The following is a 25,694-nucleotide window of genomic DNA, read 5'->3' as shown; positions in this document are numbered from 1 at the left end:
CATTTTAATTTGTAATTGTTTTGCCAACAGTAATGCATCAAGTGGTAGAAGAAACTCCAGCAAAGAATCCTGTTGCCTCCACTGAGCAGCTGGACTCAAAACTAGGTAAAGCATCAGAGAAATTGTTCAGTCAAAACATGTTCTTCATTGCAAAGGATCACATTTCACTGCCATCTGGGCCCATATGGTGGGCAGTGTAGAATGCCTTTAAGGGCGTGCACTGGGTGCATGCCAGGTCAACGCTCCCTATTATGGTTAAAGTTCTGCTTCCGGTGCAATTGCAATCTTGTTCCTGCCCTGTGGTAGAGCATTAGTAGGAGGCAAACTGACTGTTTAAAGCAGGCGGTCTGCCTTTCAGCGCCAAGTTGTCCTGCATTTAAAAGGGGCAGCCATGTCTGGTGGGTCCATGGGATCAACTTTGCCCCCTTTCAAGTGCTGCCCGTGGGGGAACAATGACCACTTTGTGGCACACAGTCAGTGATCTTCCCGACACCTCTTTTGCCTCTGCACCTGCATCTATAGTGAGGTGCAGGCACAGAGACAACGTCTTTTCAGATTGCTTGGGCCAAACTACCATGCAAATGTGGTAACATGCCCTTGAGATTGCACTAGCACTATATTTGCGTTTGTGCAATCTGTATTAGAGAAGAGACTGCATAAGCATCTGTGGCGCCTTCTGTTATAGCAAAGTTTCCTGGGTGCGCAGAAAGCGGGCACCACCTGCCTGTTGTGCCCCCAGGGCACTTTCTGTAATGCAGCCTCAGGCCTTTATTCATTCTTCTTCATGCACTTTACTTCTCAATAATGCTTCCATATTGTGCACTTTCTTCTATACAAAGAACGGTATAATTGTCTTAGCCATGAAGTGATTGTTCCTTTACAAAGTGGAGCTTTTGGATACAAATTGCCAAGTTGAACCAATAAAATACTTTGTGTTTTATTTCATTTTTTGTGAGCTGTTAATACTTGATGGCTCTTTTTACATCTGGAACTTTATTGACCCCTTCTACCTTTATCATCACTGTGTATTACAGCTTTCTCTCTAGCATGTACATCATATAGTATTTAATGAACTTGCATGGTAATATTGCACTTATTAGCACAAAGCCACACATTCCCTGTCCTTAGCAATCCATGAAAACGTATACTTTTTTTCCAGTGATCAATCTTTTGTACTATGGGATAATGAAATGAAATAACATTCACTAATCTAATGATTAGTAAAAATGCAATTTAATTTTTGTCAAGTTATTGATGTAGCTACTTAGCACACCACCTTGCCTATTCCTGTACATGTGAGGGATATTTAAGGAAGGAAATACCCGTCTGTTATGCAGGCATCAAGTTCCCTGCGTAGGGTGATACTTCATCCATACAGATATGGTCACATTGAGCTTAATGAGTGCCAGCAAAATGTATTACTTGCTAAAAAAACACATGCTATTTCTTTCCTGAGTGGCCTATATGATTCTTAATCTTTTTCATTCTTATTCATTTATTTATTTATTTTTCTTTTTTTGAAATTCTTGATAGCACGTGTTACTCCAAGGTATATTCAAGTGCATTACAGCAGAGTGTAAGAAAAAGTAACATTAGAGCATTACATGGGTTGCATGAGGATTGCAGTATATATTCAAATGCTTGAATGAAGATTGCTGTTGGCAATGATAATGGGTGGTAGTCTGACTCCTATGCATATTCATTTGTGAGCTCGGGGGGAGGGACAAAAAAAAAGCTTTCCAAGCCCAGTTGTATGGCGTTCTCATGATATCTGACACATCCATATCCCAGCAAACTCTTGATCAGCTACTGTTTTCTTTGAACAGAAACACGTGCAATCACCGTTGAGCCCCAACTGACCACAACCTTTATTTCGGCTGACCTGCGAGGGTCAACAGAGGGTAAAAAAACATTTGTGTTTCTTTAGACCAATAATTTATTAACCTCTCATAAGAACTTGTTCTATTCTAAAAATACCATTATTTTCCATTTGTACAATCTTATACTTCGAACTAAGTATCTACAACCGAAATGTGCGTGTTGCTACAAACACTTGCTTGGTTGGAGATCCTCCATACATCAACCATCTTCTCATACTTCTTTACATCAAGCTGCCCTTGCTGCAGTATCATAAAGGATCATCATCCAATCTTCCTGGCTCTGTTTCCAGCTTTTTTTCTGGCATTGCCTCACCCTTTTGCTTAATGAACATTTTAATTTGTAATTGTTTTGCCAACAGTAATGCATCAAGTGGTAGAAGAAACTCCAGCAAAGAATCCTGTTGCCTCCACTGAGCAGCTGGACTCAAAACTAGGTAAAGCATCAGAGAAATTGTTCAGTCAAAACATGTTCTTCATTGCAAAGGATCACATTTCACTGCCATCTGGGCCCATATGGTGGGCAGTGTAGAATGCCTTTAAGGGCGTGCACTGGGTGCATGCCAGGTCAACGCTCCCTATTATGGTTAAAGTTCTGCTTCCGGTGCAATTGCAATCTTGTTCCTGCCCTGTGGTAGAGCATTAGTAGGAGGCAAACTGACTGTTTAAAGCAGGCGGTCTGCCTTTCAGCGCCAAGTTGTCCTGCATTTAAAAGGGGCAGCCATGTCTGGTGGGTCCATGGGATCAACTTTGCCCCCTTTCAAGTGCTGCCCGTGGGGGAACAATGACCACTTTGTGGCACACAGTCAGTGATCTTCCCGACACCTCTTTTGCCTCTGCACCTGCATCTATAGTGAGGTGCAGGCACAGAGACAACGTCTTTTCAGATTGCTTGGGCCAAACTACCATGCAAATGTGGTAACATGCCCTTGAGATTGCACTAGCACTATATTTGCGTTTGTGCAATCTGTATTAGAGAAGAGACTGCATAAGCATCTGTGGCGCCTTCTGTTATAGCAAAGTTTCCTGGGTGCGCAGAAAGCGGGCACCACCTGCCTGTTGTGCCCCCAGGGCACTTTCTGTAATGCAGCCTCAGGCCTTTATTCATTCTTCTTCATGCACTTTACTTCTCAATAATGCTTCCATATTGTGCACTTTCTTCTATACAAAGAACGGTATAATTGTCTTAGCCATGAAGTGATTGTTCCTTTACAAAGTGGAGCTTTTGGATACAAATTGCCAAGTTGAACCAATAAAATACTTTGTGTTTTATTTCATTTTTTGTGAGCTGTTAATACTTGATGGCTCTTTTTACATCTGGAACTTTATTGACCCCTTCTACCTTTATCATCACTGTGTATTACAGCTTTCTCTCTAGCATGTACATCATATAGTATTTAATGAACTTGCATGGTAATATTGCACTTATTAGCACAAAGCCACACATTCCCTGTCCTTAGCAATCCATGAAAACGTATACTTTTTTTCCAGTGATCAATCTTTTGTACTATGGGATAATGAAATGAAATAACATTTACTAATCTAATGATTAGTTAAAATGCAATTTAATTTTTATCAAGTTATTGATGTAGCTACTTAGCACACCACCTTGCCTATTCCTGTACATGTGAGGGATATTTAAGGAAGGAAGTACCCGTCTGTTATGCAGGCATCAAGTTCCATGCGTAGGGTGATACTTCATCCATACACATATGGTCACATTGAGCTTAATGAGTGCCAGGAAAATGTATTAATTGCTAAAAAACACATGCTATTTCTTCCCTGAGTGGCCTATATGATTCTTAATCTTTTTCATTCTTATTCATTTATTTATTTATTTATTTATTTTTAAATTCTTGATAGCATGTGTTACTCCAAGGTACATTCAAGTGCATTACAGCAGAGTGTAAGAAAATGTAACATTAGAGCATTACATGGGTTGCATGAGGATTGCAGTATATATTCTAATGCTTGAATGAAGATTGCTGTTGGCAATGATAATGGGTGGTAGTCTGACTCCTATGCATATTCATTTGTGAGCTCGGGGGGAGGGACAAAAAAAAAAGCTTTCCAAGTCCAGTTGTATGGCGTTTTCATTATTTCTGACACATACATATCCCAGCAAACTCTTGATCAGCTACTGTTTTCTTTGAACAGAAACACGTGCAATCACCGTTGAGCCCCAACTGACCACAACCTTTATTTCGGCTGACCTGCGAGGGTCAACAGAGGGTAAAAAACATTTGTGTTTCTTTAGACCAATAATTTATTAACCTCTCATAAGAACTTGTTCTATTTTAAAAATACCATTATTTTCCATATGTACAATCTTTTACTTCGAGCTAATTGACTTCAACCGAAATGTGCGTGTTGCTACAAACACTTGCTTGGTTGCAGATCCTCCATACATCAACCATATTCTCAATACTTCTTTACATCAAGCTACCCTTGCTGCAGTATCATAAAGGATCATCATCCAATCTTCCTGGCTCTGTTTCCAGCTTTTTTTCTTGCATTGCCTCACCCTCTTGCTTAATGAACATTTTAATTTGTAATTGTTTTGCCAACAGTAATGCATCAAGTGGTAGAAGAAAATCCAGCAAAGAAACCTGTTGCCTCCCCTGAGCAGCTGGACTCAAAACTAGGTAAAGCATCAGAGAAATTGTTCAGTCAATACATGTTCTTCATTGCAAAGGATCACATTTCACTCCAATCTGGGCCCATATGATGAGCAGTGTAGAATGCCTTTAACTGCGTGCACTGGGTGCATGCCAGGTCAACGCTCCCTATTATGGGTAAAGTTCTGCTACCGGTGCAATTGCAAACTTGTTCCTGCCCTGTGGTAGAGCATTAGTGGGAGGCAAACTGACTGTTTAAAGCAGGCGGTCTGCCTTTCAGCGCCAAGTTGTCCTGCATTTAAAAGGGGCAGCCATGTCTGGTAGGTCCATGGGATCAACTTTTCCCCCTTTCAAGTGCTGCCCTTTGGGGAACAATGACCACTTTCTGGCACACAGTCAGTGATCTTCCCTACACCTCTTTTGCCTCTGCACCTGCATCTATAGTGAGGTGCAGGCAGAGAGAACACGCCTTTTCATATTGCTTGGGCCAAAATACCATGCAAATGCGGTAACATGCCCTTGAAATTGCACTGGCACTATATTTGCATTTGTGCAATCTGTATTAGAGAAGAGACTGCATAAGCATCTGTGGCGCCTTCTGTTATAGCAAAGTTTCCTGGGTGCGCAGAAAGCGGGCACCACCTGCCTGTTGTGCCCCCAGGGCACTTTCTGTAATGCAGCCTCAGGCCTTAATTCATTCTTCTACATGCACTTTACTTCTCAAAAATACTTCCATATTGTGCACTTTCTTCTATACAAAGAAGGGTATAATTGTCTTAGCCATGAAGTGACTGTTCCTTTACAAAGTGGAGCTTTTGGATACATATTGCCAAGTTGAACCAATAAATTACTTTCTGTTTTATTTCATTTTTTGTGAGCTGTTAATACTTGATGGCTCTTTTTACATCTGGAACTTTATTGACACCTTCTACCTTTATCATCACTGTGTATTACAGCTTTCTCTCTAGCATGTACATCATATAGTATTTAATGAACTTGCATGGTAATATTGCACTTATTAGCACAAAGCCAGACATTCCCTGTCCTTAGCAACCCATGAAAACGTATACGTTTTTTTTCCAGTGATCAATCTTTTGTACTATGGGATAATGAAATAACATTCACTAATCTAATGATTAGTAAAAATGCAATTTAATTTTTATCAAGTTATTGATGTAGCTACTTAGCACACCACCTTGCCTATTCCTGTACATGTGAGGGATATTTAAGGAAGGAAATACCCGTCTGTTATGCAGGCATCAAGTTCCCTGTGTAGGGTGATACCTCATCCATACAGAGATGGTCACATTGAGCTTAATGAGTGCCAGCAAAATGTATTACTTGCTAAAAAAAACACATGCTATTTCTTTCCTGAGTGGCCTATATGATTCTTAATCTTTTTCATTCTTATTCATTTATTTATTTAATTTTCTTTTTTTTAAATTCTTGATAGCATGTGTTACTCCAAGGTATATTCAAGTGCATTACAGCAGAGTGTAAGAAAAAGTAACATTAGCGCATCACATGGGTTGCATGAGGATTGCAGTATATATTCAAATGCTTGAATGAAGATTGCTGTTGGCAATGATAATGGGTGGTAGTCTGACTCCTATGCATATTCATCTGTGAGCTCGGGGGGAGGGACAAAAAAAAAGCTTTCCAAGCCCAGCTGTATGGCGTTCTCATGATATCTGACACATACATATCCCAGCAAACTCTTGATCAGCTACTGTTTTCTTTGAACAGAAACACGTGCAATCACCGTTGAGCCCCAACTGACCACAACCTTTATTTCGGCTGACCTGCGAGGGTCAACAGAGGGTAAAAAAACATTTGTGTTTCTTTAGACCAATAATTTATTAACCTCTCATAAGAACTTGTTCTATTCTAAAAATACCATTATTTTCCATATGTACAATCTTTACTTCGAGCTAATTGGCTTTAACTGAAATGTGTGTGTTGCTACAAACACTTGCTTGGTTGGAGATCCTCCATACATCAACCATCTTCTCATACTTCTTTACATCAAGCTGCCCTTGCTGCAGTATCATAAAGGATCATCATCCAATCTTCCTGGCTCTATTTCCAGCTTTTTTTCTGGCATTGCCTCACCCTTTTGCTTAATGAACATTTTAATTTGTATTGTTTTGCCAACAGTAATGCATCAAGTGGTAGAAGAAACTCCAGCAAAGAATCCTGTTGCCTCCACTGAGCAGCTGGACTCAAAACTAGGTAAAGCATCAGAGAAATTGTTCAGTCAAAACATGTTCTTCATTGCAAAGGATCACATTTCACTGCCATCTGGGCCCATATGGTGGGCAGTGTAGAATGCCTTTAAGGGCGTGCACTGGGTGCATGCCAGGTCAACGCTCCCTATTATGGTTAAAGTTCTGCTTCCGGTGCAGTTGCAATCTTGTTCCTGTCCTGTGGTAGAGCATTAGTAGGAGGCAAACTGACTGTTTAAAGCAGGCGGTCTGCCTTTCAGCGCCAAGTTGTCCTGCATTTAAAAGGGGCAGCCATGTCTGGTGGGTCCATGGGATCAACTTTGCCCCCTTTCAAGTGCTGCCCGTGGGGGAACAATGACCACTTTGTGGCACACAGTCAGTGATCTTCCCGACACCTCTTTTGCCTCTGCACCTGCATCTATAGTGAGGTGCAGGCACAGAGACAACGTCTTTTCAGATTGCTTGGGCCAAACTACCATGCAAATGTGGTAACATGCCCTTGAGATTGCACTAGCACTATATTTGCGTTTGTGCAATCTGTATTAGAGAAGAGACTGCATAAGCATCTGTGGCGCCTTCTGTTATAGCAAAGTTTCCTGGGTGCGCAGAAAGCGGGCACCACCTGCCTGTTGTGCCCCCAGGGCACTTTCTGTAATGCAGCCTCAGGCCTTTATTCATTCTTCTTCATGCACTTTACTTCTCAATAATGCTTCCATATTGTGCACTTTCTTCTATACAAAGAACGGTATAATTGTCTTAGCCATGAAGTGATTGTTCCTTTACAAAGTGGAGCTTTTGGATACAAATTGCCAAGTTGAACCAATAAAATACTTTGTGTTTTATTTCATTTTTTGTGAGCTGTTAATACTTGATGGCTCTTTTTACATCTGGAACTTTATTGACACCTTCTACCTTTATCATCACTGTGTATTACAGCTTTCTCTCTAGCATGTACATCATATAGTATTTAATGAACTTGCATGGTAATATTGCCCTTATTAGCACAAAGCCACACATTCCCTGTCCTTAGCAATCCATGAAAACTTATACTTTTTTCCAGTGATCAATCTTTTGTACTATGGGATAATGAAATGAAATAACATTTACTAATCTAATGATTAGTTAAAATGCTATTTAAATTTGTATCAAGTTATTGATGTAGCTACTTAGCACACCACCTTGCCTATTCCTGTACATGAGAGGGATATTTAAGGAAGGAAGTACCCGTCTGTTATGCAGGCATCAAGTTCCCTGCGTAGGGTGATACTTCATCCATACAGATATGGTCACATTGAGCTTAATGAGTGCCAGCAAAATGTATTAATTGCTTTCTCTCTATCATGTACATCATATAGTATCACCCAGCTAGTCACTGTCCTTACCCACAGTGCAAGACACACCCTGGACCCAATCTTCTCAGCCAGCGACAGAATCAAATACAGTCATACCACAGAACTCACCTGGACCGACCACACCATTGCCCACTTCACCATTGCAGGACCACCCCGCACTGCCACTAGGACTCCCAACTCTCCCCTTCACAGCTGGAGGAAAGTGACACAGACTCAATGGATGAACATCCTCAACACCACCAAACCCACCCTTAACACCACTGCCCCGCCTTCGCAACCAACCTGCAGCAGGCCGTCCAAAACGTAACTACCTGGATCACTAATTGTGCCGAAGTAGTCACCCGCCTTAAACCAGCCAAGACGTGCAGAGCCATAAAACAAGCCTGCAGAACTCAGGACAATGAAGCACAGCTGCAAACAACTGGAGCGAAGATGATGTACCAACAGAGACACCTCAGACCTAGCCACTTTCAAAGTCTGCCCTCAATAAATACCACCAACGCCTCAAAGACGCAAAATAGGCCCCCTAGCAATCTGCATTGAAGCAAGAGCCAACCACACAAAGGAACTCTTCAGCATCATCAGAGTTCTCCTGCCCAACGGCCACCAAGGACAAAATATCCCTGTGAAAGGATCACTGCCACTCCTGGGCCACAATAAGATATCCGCCATCTATAGCAACTTTGAACCCCATCCCACCAACCTCTGAAGCCTCCTCACTGCAATGGACACCACCACAAACCTTCCAATCACTGCATGGGAACAGCTCACCACTCACAACACCACAGCCATCATGAACTCCATCCACTCTGGAGCACCAACCGAGCCCGGTACCCACTGCCTCTTCAACTTCTGATGCAAGAAGATCGGCCACCAACTCACCACGCTCCTCAACTCCTCCATCTCCACAGCCACATTTCCATGATGCATAGAAAGACCCAGAAGTCAGACCCATCCTCAAGAAACCCTCCGCCGACAGCAGTGAACTCCAGAACTACCGTCCCTTCTCACTACTCCCATTCCCCGTAAAAGACCTTAAGAAGGCCATCAACTGTTAGTTCACTAATCACCTGGAGAAAAACAACTGCTCGACACCTCGGAATCTGACATCCATGCCAAACACAGTAGTGAAACCCCCCAGATCACTGTCATTAACGATATCAACTCCTTCCTTGACACAGAGATCAGCTGCCCATATCCTCCTCGACCTCTCTGCAGCGTTCAACACTGTAACCCACCAAACACTCATCAAGAGAATCCAGGGAGATGCACTCAAATTGACTGCATCTTTCCTCACACAACGAACGTGGAGAATCCACGTACCACCCTTCACCTCGACACCAGAGCACCATCTGCAGCATCCCTCAAGGTTCTTCCCTCAGCTCCACCCGCATCAACACCTACATGATATCGCTGGCTGACATCATAAAAGCCCACCATCTCAACAGCAACTCCTATGCCGATGACACCCAGCTCATCCTATCACTCTCAGCAGACCCTTCCACCACGAAGACCAACTTCCACAACTGCATGAAGAATGTCACCAACTGGAGAAAGACCAACTGCCTGAAGCTCAACACCAACAAGACCAAAGTGCTGATCTTTGGGGACAACACCGCCCCATGGAACAACACCTGGTGGCCCACGGGAACTCGGACCCACACCCACACTGACAGACCACACCCTAGTCAGCAGCCGGCAGGACTACAGCAACATACTGTATGCATGAACCACCACCCAACTCATGAGAAGACTCCAGACAATACGGAACTCAGCAGCCAGACTCCTCCTCACACTACCCTAACCCCCACTTAGAAAGCTCCCCTGGCTCCCTATCCACATAAGATGCCAATTAGAGATGGTACCACCTGTCTACAAAGTCTTCCACAACCAAAGACCAGCATACATTAACCACCACCTGAAATTCCACCAACCCTCCAGACACCTTTGCTCTGTCCCCCTCGCACAAACACCATGCATCCACCGAAGTCACAATTGAGGCCGTTCCTTTTCCTACCTCACCAACAAGTTCTGGAACAGCATACCCCTCCACCTTCGGACATCGCCCTCCCTGGCAAACTTAAGGAAGAGACTTAACACCTGGCGGTTTGACTGAGCCCGGCAACCAAGCACCTGGATACTCTCACTGGTGAATAGCAGCACTTTACAAATAAATGCTGATTGATTGATTGATTGAACAACGTATGATTCCTAAAATTCCCCGGTACCACATCCCGGGACCAATTAGTCTTTCTGGACCTCAACATCTACCCTGAACAGGGGAGATTGAAAACAACCCCAAATTTTAAACCTAAGTCTAAGAATTGTTTGTCATCCACACCATCTACGAGATAATCTCCCTTACGGTCAGTTCCTTCACCTCAGACGTAACTGTACCAACCTCAGTGACTACAGGACGCAAGCTACAGACTTGAAAGGCAAACTGACGAACTGGAAATATCTGGCACCAATCATAGACAGGGCAATGAAAAGGGCCCGTAATAACAACAGGGAGGCTCTACTGGAGGACAAGATTCCAAAAGACCCCAATGCAAGACCAATTTGTGTGACCACCTACAACACTCACAACCAGATTAAAAAAATCGTAAATGAACATTGGAGGATACTTGTGTGTGGCGACCTACACTTAGAAAAATCCCTATTCGCTCACAAGAGGGGCAGAAATTTGAAGGACATGTTGGTACACACTCGCCCACCGACCACCCAATCTGAAAAGCAAACCAACCAGTGGGTCCAAGGTCATTATCCCTGTGGTAACTGTAGCAGTTGCCATTTGACCAAAAAAAGCAAAAGACTGATATTCCGGAATGGCAGCGAATGGGAGCAGAGAAAATTCACGAACTGCAACAGCCGTAATATTGTGTACATGATCACATGCCCCGGTGGCCTTGAGTACATTGGCATGACATCAAGACAAGCTAAGATCAGAATTGGCGAACATAAGAACAATGTCAGATGTAAGAAGAGCACGACCAAAATGGCGTCCCACTTCCTATCTGAAACACACACAGTAAATGATCTACAGTGGACAATAGTAGAACAACTACCCGCAGAGAATGGATTGTTTGAGAAGGAACAGCGTTGGGTGCTCCGCTTAGAGACACACATTAACGGATTGAATGACTAGATTCCATGGAATCAATTTGATTAAGACCCACTATGGCCTCTTTCTGCCAACCAGGTAAACATTCACTCAATTTCTGATACCCAGTGCTGTGTCACACAATCTTTCACTACCATATGTCTATTTTTGACTTCCACTACCACTGGGTACTAGTAGTGTCTAATATTACCAGCACTGTTCTATCCGAGACACAACTGGTCTTCAGAATAGAGGATTGAATATGGCATGTTTAATGGTTACCTATTGGTGTACCTGTTTTCCAATATATACCACTGACGTTTAATGTGGCTTTCTAATGGACTGAATCAGCTAAGCAGTCATGTAGTAGAAACCCCAAACCGAATGAGCATTTGATTTACCATGTTGCATCATCCGTTTGCAAGGATCGATGCTTTTCTGGCCATTCCGCTTTTTTAACCTCATCGATGCTTGACATATTCTGCGCCTGTGCTGCATATCCTTATTTCCCATTGTTCATGACGAGCTCAGCTCGTCATGAGCACACAAGCAGTGTACTGCATGACGAGCTGAGCTCGTCATGAGCATGGAAGGGGTTAATAGAATGTACTGTTAAATGTTTATGCACTAATTAAGAACACAGGTAAATCTGTCACCACCGTCACCTGTTGGGAACGTCCCATTATCCATATGTTCACTGTGATTCACTGCGATACAGGACTTCTACAATACTTCACTTCTTTTAATAAAACAAACACTGAGTCTCACACGCATACACACCAGCAGTCACGTATTAATTAAGCACGGCTGTTTCCATTTAGAAGCTTAAACACCAATCAATGACAGTATTTAAACCGATATCGCCACACTCCACATTCTACCACGGAGCCGCAGATGGGACAGAACTGGTGGGCAGTACCGCCTGAGCAGTAAGTATGGCATAGCTGATTTGGGAACAATGAGAGCTCCAGGGCTACTGAAATGTGAGAACTCTCCATAGCGCTGATCAATAACTGTGCATTTCCTTTTTTCCTGCTCTACAGAGTTCTATTAAGCACTGGGTCCCTCCGTAAAACAGGCTCATGATGCCATTGGTCATTTTTTAGCAAGTATGCTTTTTCATCCATCAAACCCCTTTTTGATTTTTAATAACCACAACTGATCACAGTGGATCTATCAGTATAGAGTGTGTGTTGTATGTTTAAAAGTCTGTGTGCCCTGTATCTGTCCCTTTCCTTTCCAGGGCACTGCACCAGATGGATTAGGATGACAATTTGTCTAGAGAGTGTCTTCTTCACTTTTGTAGGTCGCTACGATCACATGATGGATGCAGTAACTAATATGCTATGCACCCTTCATTCCTTGTGTGCTTTCACAGGTCCTCATTGCAGGAACCTACGATTTTGACGACACTGTTAGGCACATTTGGCCTTTTTCTTACACATAGTTGCCTAAATTTCATGGCAAGATAGTTAGTAAGTGTGAGTAAGGTGGGGATCTGTGCACCCCGTCCTGAAGAAGAAGCTTTACGCTTCGAAACATGTCGACGCACATGCCCTAGCGCCTTGAGACCCTTATGGGTGAGTAGTCGCACTATAACAAACCCCTGATTGATTGATTGATTGACGCACATAAGAGATCATGTACAATAAATACAACAGATCTCTACTACACCCCTTTTAACAATACCAGCACAGTGGTATATTAAAATTATTTCTAGCCCTCATATGCCAGATATTTTTGGTCCACGTACCTATTCAGACCTGACCCTACCACTCACTTTAGTAAAAAACCTTCACACACCGCACATAGTGATAACATCAGTGCTCCCGCATAGTCGTTGGTTAGTAGCACGCCGCATTCCGTAGAGGTTTGTGATGACCCCTATGATGAAGCATGACACCAAGGGCCCTTTTGGTGTGTGAGGGGTATTTAAAGAACACAGTGTGCTCGCCACCAGTGTAGGGAACACACGATATACCCAACACGTATTATGTTCAGGTGGATTCCTTTTGTTTATGAAAGTATGATACCTGTGTTCTGATTTGCTTAAGAAATTATACTTTCCCTCACACCTCAATAATTTTTCAGTATTACCAATTTCCTATTCAAGAATTGTGTATAAGAACCCCTTGATTTTTGGGGGATCAACGAGAAGACTGCTATTATAATAGGGATGCTGCCCAAATTATTTCTGATTTTGCAAACTATGGATAACTTTGTCTCTGTAATTCTTCTTTTGAATTTTTGTAATAAAACCCTCTAACTTTTAATTCATCTAGAAGTCAATTATTGAGTGGGCCCCATTCTTATGGACCTGTTTTTACTCTGCTAATTTCATGTTGAAGAGGTGCCTAAACATAGGGGCGCATTTCTTCACGAAACTATTGTTTAACCCTGTCACCGATCCAGTAAACTGTGTGAAGGACCGAATGAAAATATTTTGGGATGTCCAAACTTTGGGCAACATTTTTTCTTCCACACTTTTCACAGCACAACCAGTGAATGGAAGAACCATTTGTAATCCATATCGGTTCACTTCGCTCTTCACTTTCATTTTTCTCGATTTATTCATTAGCGTCCTCCAGGCAGATTTAATTCCTCTAGGACTCCTTCTGGGACCTGTAGTAGACGGAGTCCCACAGTACTAATAATTGAGCCATTCTGCCATACTTTTGTATTTCTGGGAATGTTGTTTATATTGATAAAAGTTTTCTTCAGCTGCATATTTTTCTATTGGTGTAATGTTTGCGTGGAATTACAAATTACAACTTCCATGATCATTCACGGTGCATTCGCATTTATCACTCAATTTACTTGTGATTTAAAAGTGGCATAGGTTCCTAACAGATGCTTAATCTGCTACGTAATTAATTGGGAGCTGCTAGTTTTCCATGATGGGACCTTACTGCCTAGTTCATTGAACTTCCAAATCAAAACTTCATTATGTATGTGAGATTACAGTCAGCATGTTAACTCTCAGGTGTATACTGAGCGCTGTAGTTTCACCATGAATGGAATCTCAAGTTGCGATTTGTCTGGTGAATCAAGTTTACATAGGTACCATCTTTGCTCTGCAATAGTGTAAGAAAGGCTTGTTGTTTATGCTGATTTAGGATGTTGTAAATATATTTTCCACTTGGTGATTCAGACCCTTGGGATACAAAGTACACAATTTTTTGTCCAGTACATTTTTTTCTGTTTGTGGTAAATTTTTAGGACAATCTCCTCCATCAGGCAATTCTGGTATGATTTCGAGTATTTTAAATCTCAATTAATTGGATTTCTCCACCCAGTTTGAAAAGTATTCAATGCCATAATCAGAGCTGTGTATCTATATTTACATTTTGTCCTGAGGGCATATGGAAATATTTATTTTAAAATACGCCGTATCTTCTCTTACATTTCTGTTTTTAGACTGACTGCAAGTAGTGTCCTTCACTGTATTTGGTGGATGGTCTTTACCCATTCATTTAAATATTTTATGACAGTTTGTATGGCTTGTACTGTTTGACATATTGTTGAGAGAAGCTGACCCCGTCACTGAATTAGTGCGCTATGCAAATCGACATAACATAACTATATGACCCATTTTAGTGTTTGATTATAAATAATGAAAGCAGGGATTCTAAATGTAAATTGCACCGTGGTTAACTATTTGTATTCTGTTCTCATGAAAACCTTTGATGCTTATTTTAATTGCTTTAGGTTCCCACTCATGAAGGGCCCCAAGGCTTGGAATGGGTTGAGGACAGAATTAATCATGCCACTAGAACATTTTCTGTGAAACCATTTTTTACAATGCTTGAAAGAATACTTTCGTTATGGCTAATGCCCTCATTTGATTTTATTTTGCGTTGCCCATGTTCAACCGAATATACAAACAAGCAGAGTTACCCGCCTCCTGGAAAGGCAGCATTATCCATCCCATATTTAAGCATGGCGATCACCGCAACCCCACAAATTTCAGACTGATATCCTTAATCGACGTAGAGGCCAAACTCTACGTCTCCTGCATTTTAAGGGAACTACAAGCCTGGATATTAGAAACAAAGATCATGCCAAAATTTCAAACTGGATTCAGGCAAGGAATGGGAACAATAACAAACCTCACTTGCCGGTCCATCCTAACGGATACAGCGGTAGCAAAGGGCACCCGCTTATATGCCTGTTTTATAGATATCAAGTCTGCCTTCGATCGGGTGAATAGAGAGCGTTTGTGGAGGAAACTAGAGAGCTGGGGGTTGCCACACCAACTCCTACCAGCTATCAAAGCCCTACACCACCACACCTGGGCAAGAGTGAAACTGGGAAACGGAGGCAACACAACCAGGAACATTGAAACGCACCGAGGCCTAAAACAAGGCTGCGTATTAGCCCCCACCCTCTTTAATCTTTTCCTCTCTGACCTCACAAGCGCGATCGAATCAGCAGATAGCCACCCTCCATCTTTGGCAAATAACCCAATACACTATTTACAATACGACGACGATATTGTACTGTTGAGTAAAACACCAATCGGACTACAAAGAGCCATCAACAAATTAACATCGTACTTAGAAAGGGAAAGCCTGGAATTAAACAAAGAAAAAACTAAAGCGGTCCGTCTAGTAGACCCGCAAAAGTTAAAGTACAAATGGATGGCCCAAGGGACAACAGTGAAAGAACAAGAGTACTACAAGTACTTGGGAATAACAATATCGAAAGGTGCAAACCACAAGGATCATAAAACAGCATTAAAAGCAAAAGCACAAACTTTAATTTTTGCGCACCGATCGTTAAAAACAAAAATGGACTGCCCCAACCACAATCATCTATTAAAAGTATTGGCAGCGCAGATTATGCCCACCTTATCTTATGGCCTAGCTACATGGTGTGGGAAGGAGGCCGACCTCTTAAACGAGCTACAAATTAGAATCTACAAAGCGGTCTTCAACCTGCCAAAATCCGCCTCTGCCTCACAAGTCAGGCTGGAATTTGGTCTGAAAAATCAGAAGTTCCGGAGCATGAGCGGCTTCGTGAAACTCTGTAATAAACTTCGCTCTGCAGACCCTGATACATTGGACTGGCTATGCTGGGAGGAAATTAAAAAACGGGGGGAATCTGACACCCCGAACATCTGGGGAAAGTATCTTAAACTCTGTGTAGAAAAGTTGGAGCTGGAATCAGTCTGGAAAACTGGAACAGACAAAGCAAGTCTAAGCAAACTTGCCAACTTAGCAGCAAAAGGTAAATCCTTTTTGGAGGATAAAGAGTCATTGGCAAAACGTCGGCATGGCTGGACTGTTATTAACTCGTTTACAACTCCAAAACCACTAGCATATCTAGCAGCCCACTTTAGTGACCATCTCAAAAAATCCTTTATAGCCTATCGGATGGGGATGCACGTCTCAAAGGACCTCTTACCATCCTGGAAACAGTCCCATCAGACGAAAGAATGTCGCCTCTGCGGGTACAAAAATGAAACCCTCGTCCACCTTTTCTGTATATGCCCGGCCCAGATAACTCAGAGACAACTCACATTGAAACCCATTCTTAACGCATTAAACATCCGTTCTTGCAGACATGCAGTTACAAGCTGGCTCGGAGGCTCCTCCATAATTCTGGCTTGCCGCGGAGTGAAATTTATGGCAGAAGCAAGAAAGCTATTAGAATTAACTGAACAGGAGGTCCACCTGTTGGTGGACTATTAGGGACTTCCTAACTTTTAGACCTTCACGTATTTGTCCCCAACAAAACAGCGGCTGAGAGACAATAATTTTAATATTTTTAATACATTTTGCACTGTTATTTTATTAAGAGAATTTTGTAACAATTTTAATTAATTATGCAAATAAAACTCTTTGACTTTGACTACCCAATCTTTTGTCCAGTACATTTTTTTCTGTTTGTGGTAAATTTTTAGGACAATCTCCTCCATCAGGCAATTCTGGTATGATTTCTAGTATTTTAAATCTCAATTAATTGGATTTCTCCACCCGGTTTGAAAAGTATTCAATGCCATAATCAGAGCTGTGTATCTACATTTACATTTTGTCCTGAGGGCATATGGAAATATTTATTTTAAAATACGCAGTATCTTCTCTTACATTTCTGTTTTTAGACTGACTGCAAGTAGTGTCCTTCACTGTATTTGGTGGATGGTCTTTACCTATTCATTTAAATATTTTATGACAGTTTGTATGGCTTGTACTGTTTGGCATATTGTTGAGAGAAGCTGACCCCGTCACGTGATTAGTGCGCTATGCAAATCGACATAACATAACTATGTGACCCATTTTAGTGTTTGATTATAAATAATGAAAGCAGGGATTCTTTAATGTAAATTGCACCGTGGTTAACTATTTGTATTCTGTTCTCATGAAAACCTTTGATGCTTATTTCAATTGCTTTAGGTTCCCACTCATGAAGGGCCCCAAGGCTTGGAATGGGTTGAGGACAGAATTAATCATGCCACTAGAACATTTTCTGTGAAACCATTTTTTACAATGCTTGAAAGAATACTTTCGTTATGGCTAATGCCCTCATTTGATTTTATTTTGCGTTGCCCATGTTCAACCGAATATACAAACAAGCAGAGTTACCCGCCTCCTGGAAAGGCAGCATTATCCATCCCATATTTAAGCATGGCGATCACCGCAACCCCACAAATTTCAGACTGATATCCTTAATCGACGTAGAGGCCAAACTCTACGTCTCCTGCATTTTAAGGGAACTACAAGCCTGGATATTAGAAACAAAGATCATGCCAAAATTTCAAACTGGATTCAGGCAAGGAATGGGAACAATAACAAACCTCACTTGCCGGTCCATCCTAACGGATACAGCGGTAGCAAAGGGCACCCGCTTATATGCCTGTTTTATAGATATCAAGTCTGCCTTCGATCGGGTGAATAGAGAGCGTTTGTGGAGGAAACTAGAGAGCTGGGGGTTGCCACACCAACTCCTAACAGCTATCAAAGCCCTACACCACCACACCTGGGCAAGAGTGAAACTGGGAAACGGAGGCAACACAACCAGGAACATTGAAACGCACCGAGGCCTAAAACAAGGCTGCGTATTAGCCCCCACCCTCTTTAATCTTTTCCTCTCTGACCTCACAAGCGCGATCGAATCAGCAGATAGCCACCCTCCATCTTTGGCAAATAACCCAATACACTATTTACAATACGACGACGATATTGTACTGTTGAGTAAAACACCAATCGGACTACAAAGAGCCATCAACAAATTAACATCGTACTTAGAAAGGGAAAGCCTGGAATTAAACAAAGAAAAAACTAAAGCGGTCCGTCTAGTAGACCCGCAAAAGTTAAAGTACAAATGGATGGCCCAAGGGACAACAGTGAAAGAACAAGAGTACTACAAGTACTTGGGAATAACAATATCGAAAGGTGCAAACCACAAGGATCATAAAACAGCATTAAAAGCAAAAGCACAAACTTTAATTTTTGCGCACCGATCGTTAAAAACAAAAATGGACTGCCCCAACCACAATCATCTATTAAAAGTATTGGCAGCGCAGATTATGCCCACCTTATCTTATGGCCTAGCTACATGGTGTGGGAAGGAGGCCGACCTCTTAAACGAGCTACAAATTAGAATCTACAAAGCGGTCTTCAACCTGCCAAAATCCGCCTCTGCCTCACAAGTCAGGCTGGAATTTGGTCTGAAAAATCAGAAGTTCCGGAGCATGAGCGGCTTCGTGAAACTCTGTAATAAACTTCGCTCTGCAGACCCCGATACATTGGACTGGCTATGCTGGGAGGAAATTAAAAAACGGGGGGAATCTGACACCCCGAACATCTGGGGAAAGTATCTTAAACTCTGTGTAGAAAAGTTGGAGCTGGAATCAGTCTGGAAAACTGGAACAGACAAAGCAAGTCTAAGCAAACTTGCCAACTTAGCAGCAAAAGGTAAATCCTTTTTGGAGGATAAAGAGTCATTGGCAAAACGTCGGCATGGCTGGACTGTTATTAACTCGTTTACAACTCCAAAACCACTAGCATATCTAGCAGCCCACTTTAGTGACCATCTCAAAAAATCCTGTATAGCCTATCGGATGGGGATGCACGTCTCAAAGGACCTCTTACCATCCTGGAAACAGTCCCATCAGACGAAAGAATGTCGCCTCTGCGGGTACAAAAATGAAACCCTCGTCCCCCTTTTCTGTATATGCACGGCCCAGATAACTCAGAGACAACTCACATTGAAACCCATTCTTAACGCATTAAACATCCGTTCTTGCAGACATGCAGTTACAAGCTGGCTCGGAGGCTCCTCCATAATTCTGGCTTGCCGCGGAGTGAAATTTATGGCAGAAGCAAGAAAACTATTAGAATTAACTGAACAGGAGGCCCACCTGTTGGTGGACTATTAGGGACTTCCTAACTTTTAGACCTTCACGTATTTGTCCCCAACAAAACAGCGGCTGAGAGACAATAATTTTAATATTTTTAATACATTTTGCACTGTTATTTTATTAAGAGAATTTTGTAACAATTTTAATTAATTATGCAAATAAAACTCTTTGACTTTGACTACCCAATCTTTTGTCCAGTACATTTTTTTCTGTTTGTGGTAAATTTTTAGGACAATCTCCTCCATCAGGCAATTCTGGTATGATTTCTAGTATTTTAAATCTCAATTAATTGGATTTCTCCACCCGGTTTGAAAAGTATTCAATGCCATAATCAGAGCTGTGTATCTACATTTACATTTTGTCCTGAGGGCATATGGAAATATTTATTTTAAAATACGCAGTATCTTCTCTTACATTTCTGTTTTTAGACTGACTGCAAGTAGTGTCCTTCACTGTATTTGGTGGATGGTCTTTACCTATTCATTTAAATATTTTATGACAGTTTGTATGGCTTGTACTGTTTGGCATATTGTTGAGAGAAGCTGACCCCGTCACGTGATTAGTGCGCTATGCAAATCGACATAACATAACTATGTGACCCATTTTAGTGTTTGATTATAAATAATGAAAGCAGGGATTCTTTAATGTAAATTGCACCGTGGTTAACTATTTGTATTCTGTTCTCATGAAAACCTTTGATGCTTATTTCAATTGCTTTAGGTTCCCACTCATGAAGGGCCCCAAGGCTTGGAATGGGTTGAGGACAGAATTAATCATGCCACCAGAACATTTTCTGTGAAACCATTTTTTACAATGCTTGAAAGAATACTATCGTTATGGCTAATACCCACATTTGATTTTATTTTGCGTTGCAACGTTAATCTTTTCGTTTTTGATTAAGAGAATCAGTTGTTTTAGCAGGCAAGACATGCTGCTGCCATTGTGAGAGAGGATATAAAGTGCATGAAGCCCCTGGGTATTGGATGTCGAGAATCTTTTTTAAGATTCTTTCATTTCTAAGCTAACGAGACATTCATTTTTTTATTAAAGAAAGCCTTTCGTTACTACATTATTTATTTGTCATCGTTGTACTGTCACAGCTTTCATGCTTGTATTTGTAATAAAATAGTGACGGGTCACGTATGTTATTTCTTTCTGTTTGGCATAAATAAGACTTTAAAAAGTCTCAGAAAACCACATCATCAAAATAGCAATCGGCCATTGTGGAGTATGATTGAATGTATATTCCTTTTCTGCACCTTTTCATATCTGCATCGTCAAATCTTATACTGACAACATTTACCTGCCTAGTAACAGGTTTTATGGTGCTATGTTTTGCACTTATTATAAGTTAATGCTTTTCTTCCAACAGCAGTACAGGGAATGATGCCGGAATCCTTGAAAACCAGAACCTTTAACCCCACTGAGAAAACTGGACCAACACAAGGTAAAAATAGTATTAAAAAGTAATGGTATACCTGAGATGTCTAAAAATATATTAGCATAGCTTTACTTTGCTAAAAGAACAACTGCATGATAAAGTGCATTCTTCTTCACTTTGTACATTTGTCTATAAGAATAAAGGGCCCAATTCACAAAGATTGTCTGTGAGATATACTCATTGCTTATTCCTAACTTCCAGGTGTCATCCAGCAGTTAGCTGACACATTCCAGGCTCATTCCTAAAATTCAGGATTAAGCCAGGAATACAGCAATAGTAAGACAATCCCAGGGCCGGCTCTAAGGTAGCGCCATCGGTGCAACCGCACCGGGCTCTGACTTTGGGTGGGGTATCCTGCTTGAAGTATATTATGGTTTCAAAAGAACCTGCTGCTATGTTCCTGGCCTCCAGCAATTTTCAGACAACAATACAAATGTCAAATTAACTCTGGTGATTAATGTTCTCCTAGCGAGAGATGGGAGGGTTGTGTAGTGGAAGTTTTGAATCATGGTAAGATAGTGCAGAGGGGGTAATTTGCCTGCTGCAGAGAATCTGTACCATTCAGAGAACAACGTGCAACTAATGTAAATAGGTCAGTGGGTTGTTGCTTTTGTCTGAAAGATACTTTGTTCCTTGTAGTTTATAAGTGATAATCCTAACATAGAACAGTGAGCTATTAGGTGTCATCAAAGAGCTGCATGCAAAATGCAAGGTATAGATTAGAGCGTTATGATTTCTTCCCAGCCTTTCATTATCCTAATGTTGGAAAAAGGGTTTATTCAGATAGATATCAATTCTGATTATTAACAAGAACCCCCAATCATGGTGTTACTTTTAAAATTCCTATGTGCTTCTCCAGACCAAGCACCCTTAAACTATACTGCCTACCTGTATGGATGACATGTGACTCCTTCACTTTGTATTCCTCTGTCTTATGTAACTTACTCTCTAAACTGATTTACACACCTATGATTGACTGTCTTTGTGTAGTGCGCATGATGTAAAGTGCTCTGACACCCTGCACTTGTATGAGTGGTGGCGGCGCTATAAAACTAATAAAAAAATTTAAATGTTAGGGGCTCCATTGAAAACAATGGAGCGCTCCAGGCTTCGAATGGCTTGTAAAAGCCCGGAGTTCCAACATTCCAAATTTGTTGTTCACAGCGGTTGCTGTGAACAAAGGCCTCATGGAGCCCGAGGGGATCTCAATCCCTTCAGGCTCCGTAAGGACTTTGTTTTATTTGTTAGAACCTTCTGCCCTCTAGTCCCAGAATGTTCTAATTGCCTTATAGCCCTCCGTAGCTGAGCTATACCGGCATTAAAGTCCTGCTCCCTTCTTACCTCTTGGGTGCTTGGGATATTCTCCTCCTGTGCTGGAGGTCAATGTAAATGGGTGTGGTCATGACGAGCTCAGCTCGTCATGAGCATACGAGCACCGTGCATCATGACGAGCTCAGCTCGTCATGAGCATCGAAGGGGTTAAAGGCCCTCGGCAGAGTGGACCTTTAATGGCAGGTATAGCCCGCTACAGCTATAAGGCTATATTAAAGGCATCTGAGGGAGAGCGGTTTTGGAGACTTTAGGGGCACTGTTCAAGGGTAGTAGTGAGAGAATCTGTGGCAGAGGTGGTCATTGGGGGGCGCCAACAAACATTGTTGCCCTGGACGTCACCAGCGCTAAAGCCTGCCCCTGACACACCAACTCATATTGCAACCAATGTGTTTAAACTATGTCATTGATTCCTCTTTATGAAGACGTGTTCTTCTTGTGCATAATTACTACTACCAGAACCCACCCATCAATTAGGCTTTTTGGAAAAACCAGTGGCGTAGCAGGGGGGCACCCTGGGCGGCAGTCTCAGGGCGGAAAGGCAGGAGTCCCCAGCACCTCATCTCCACCCCCCGCCCACTCTTACATTTGGCCGCCTTGGGCAACAGACGCAGGGGTCACCATTGGCGGCATAAGGCCTTGCCAGCCAGTGGTAAAAACAAATGTTTTAGGCGTTGTTCCTCATTCTGCAACTACATCGAGAGACTGATGAAAGGATCCTCATACCATTCTGTCAGGTTTCCTTAACAGTTTCCACAATTATATATTTTCAGCCTTTTATTTCAATTATATGTTCACGTGTTTTTACAACAGCAAAACATCGCTACCTAAGAATCACAGGAATCTAAAACATTTGCCCTTCACCAATCAAAAGGCTACACAAGCAGATAAAGATTTTCCTCTTTGAAAGTATTATTTTCTCATCGGTCCACAAGATCAGTATTTGCCACTGTAGCAGCCACAGCACCTTCTGACTGTTAAATATATTTGCTCATCCGTTTGTTCTCAGAAAGAGACCTGTTTTCTGAATATTCTGAAGATCCTCATTATGCTATTATTATTCAGGGATCCTAATTATGCTATCATTATTCTTCGGGTTGTCTTTCTGTTCCTGATTGCCAGAATATCATGTTAAGAGCTACCGTCTGACCTAACTATTGTGCTCTAAATAATGTTTAGGAAATGATTGTCCCACTGGATGTAGATTTTCTCTTAATAACTCCAATCCTACAATTATACAAAATATAGGGCACAATATTTAATTCGAATAAAATTGTGATCATGAAACTCTTGTATCACTCCATCTTTACTCTGTCCCGTGCCATTTCTAGTGACATACCATCCTATTGTCTTTCTTTTGAAGCAGCCCCATCTTTGTAAAGTTATGAATTTGACAGCTTTGCAATATGAAATGTTCACATATACATACCTCTGTTACATTACTTAAAGTAAACTAATGACAGTAATTATAAATTGACAGAATCAAATAATCATATACAGAGTGTGTGGAATGGGCAAAGAGGTTTGCCACGCTGCTATTATGCCTTCCACCTCAGTGCTTTTACAGGTCGTATAAGAGGGTACCTCTGGTACTATTTCATTCCTGGTGTTTGATAGCAGTTGCCAGAAATCACTAAGCTTCTTTCCTACCACATTATTGGTATAGGAAAATGCCAGAGGGTGGTTGACCTGCTTACTCTACTGTAGTTTGAGTGAACATATCCTGAGGCTAATTGTGTCTTCCTTGTGCTCATTCCTTGTAGTGTTCCAATGAAGCTCTATACATGTTTACTTTGTGATGTAGATGTGAGAATTACAGGGGACTTCACTCCCCCATGTTATTTATGGGAGATGGGTTTGTATTACCGTTTTTATTCTTCCTCCTCTGGGGTATCGTGGTGTCCTGGAATCTTTGGACCCAACCACAATGTGTGGTTTTAGAGGATAACAGGCCACTGTTTTCATCTCCACTCTGCAGTGTTGGTGAAGGGATTTCTGTTTGGCTGTCTACCTTCACTTATGTCATGTTTGTGGCAGGTGAGCTGCTACAGGGACACTGTTTTCATCTCTCTTTCTTCAATGGATGGTCCATGTAGGCCTTTAGTCCTCCAGCTGCAACATACTGAAAGAAGGCCAGCGGGCTTCGAGTATCTACATTTCTAGTTTTCTTGATGGTCTGGTTTGCATTCCACAGGAAATATGTATGCGAGTCAGTGGGCCAATGACATTCATTCCTCACCAGATTTGCTGGTGTTTCCCTTCCTTGGGTATTGGTGATGATATTATCTTTCAACCGCTGCTGTTGTTCTCCTTCTTTAGGGTTAGTAGAATCAGAGGTTTGCTTCTATTGTCTTCTTTATTGTTGAAGCTGAAGATGGACCACATATCCCACCACTATGATGTAGGTGAAGGGAAGAGAGCTACTGTTTTAACACCTTGTGCTGGATGCCAGTGTTCTAATATTCTAATGGGCTTCTACTCCCTCACCCATTTCTGTGAGGTTTTGTGGATCATGGAATGTTTATCTGCTTGATCAAACCAAAAGGTCCGGAGGATGGCCACCATTTTTCTCTTTCTGATGCACAGACAACTGCGACTGGAAAACATCTAGGTAAACCCATAGAAGCTGGGGTATTTTCTTGTACCCTCTAATGATACAGAGCCACACTGCAGGCTCTTGCATCCTGATCAGGTTGGAAAGGCACATCGGATAAACATATGAGGGTACTGTACTTCAGCAGTGCCATTTCTGGGACATTATCCTCAATAGCTTCATATACAGATTCAACACATTCAAGTTCAAGTTCAAGTTCAAGAATTTATATAGCGCACTACTCACCCAGAGGGTCTCAAGGCGCTTGGGGAGGGGGTTCATTATTTATCGAATAGCCAGGTTTTAAGTTCTTTTCTGAAGAAGATGTGGTTCTGTGTAAGGTGGAGGTGAGTGGGGAGTAAGTTCCAGGTCTTGGCTGCCAAGTAGGAGAAGGATCTACCTCCCATGGTGGATCTTTGGATACGCGGAACTGCGGCGAGGCCTTTATTGGAGGATCTTAATTGGCGGGTGGGTGTGTAGAAGGATAGTCGAGTGTTGAGGCATTCGGGTCCTAATTTGTAGTGGGCCTTGTGTGCGTGGGTGAGGAGACGGAATGTTATTCTCTTGTTGACGGGAAGCCAGTGGAGGTCTTTCAGGTGGCTGGTAATGTGATCTTGGCGAGGGATGTCCAAGATGAGTCTCGCTGATGCGTTTTGGATGCGTTGGAGTTTTTTCTGTAGTTTGGTTGAAATTCCGGCGTATAGGGTGTTTCCGTAGTCTAGTCAACTCGTAACCAGTGCGTGGGTGACAGTCTTTCTTGTCTCGGTGGGGATCCAATGGAAGATTTTTTTGAG

The 25,694-nt window shown here is 42.0% G+C and overlaps 1 protein-coding gene across 4 annotated transcripts in view; it reads left to right on the top strand.

Annotated features, from left to right (window-relative positions):
* ABI3BP (ABI family member 3 binding protein) overlaps positions 1-25,694 on the top strand; it is a 2,192,437-nt gene that overhangs the window by 1,571,221 nt on the left and 595,522 nt on the right. For 3 of the 4 annotated variants that reach the window (XM_078657771.1, XM_078657775.1, XM_078657773.1), the window contains one exon: positions 20,910-20,984. In XM_078657771.1, coding sequence (XP_078513897.1) covers positions 20,910-20,984 — 75 coding nt within the window. The remainder of the gene's footprint in view (positions 1-20,909; positions 20,985-25,694) is intronic. The other variant, XM_078657774.1, reaches the window with a different exon arrangement.

This window comes from Lissotriton helveticus, chromosome 8 (assembly GCF_964261635.1).
Source record: "Lissotriton helveticus chromosome 8, aLisHel1.1, whole genome shotgun sequence".
Lineage (NCBI taxonomy): Eukaryota > Metazoa > Chordata > Amphibia > Caudata > Salamandridae > Lissotriton > Lissotriton helveticus.
This window is presented reverse-complemented; position numbering and strand designations above follow the sequence as displayed.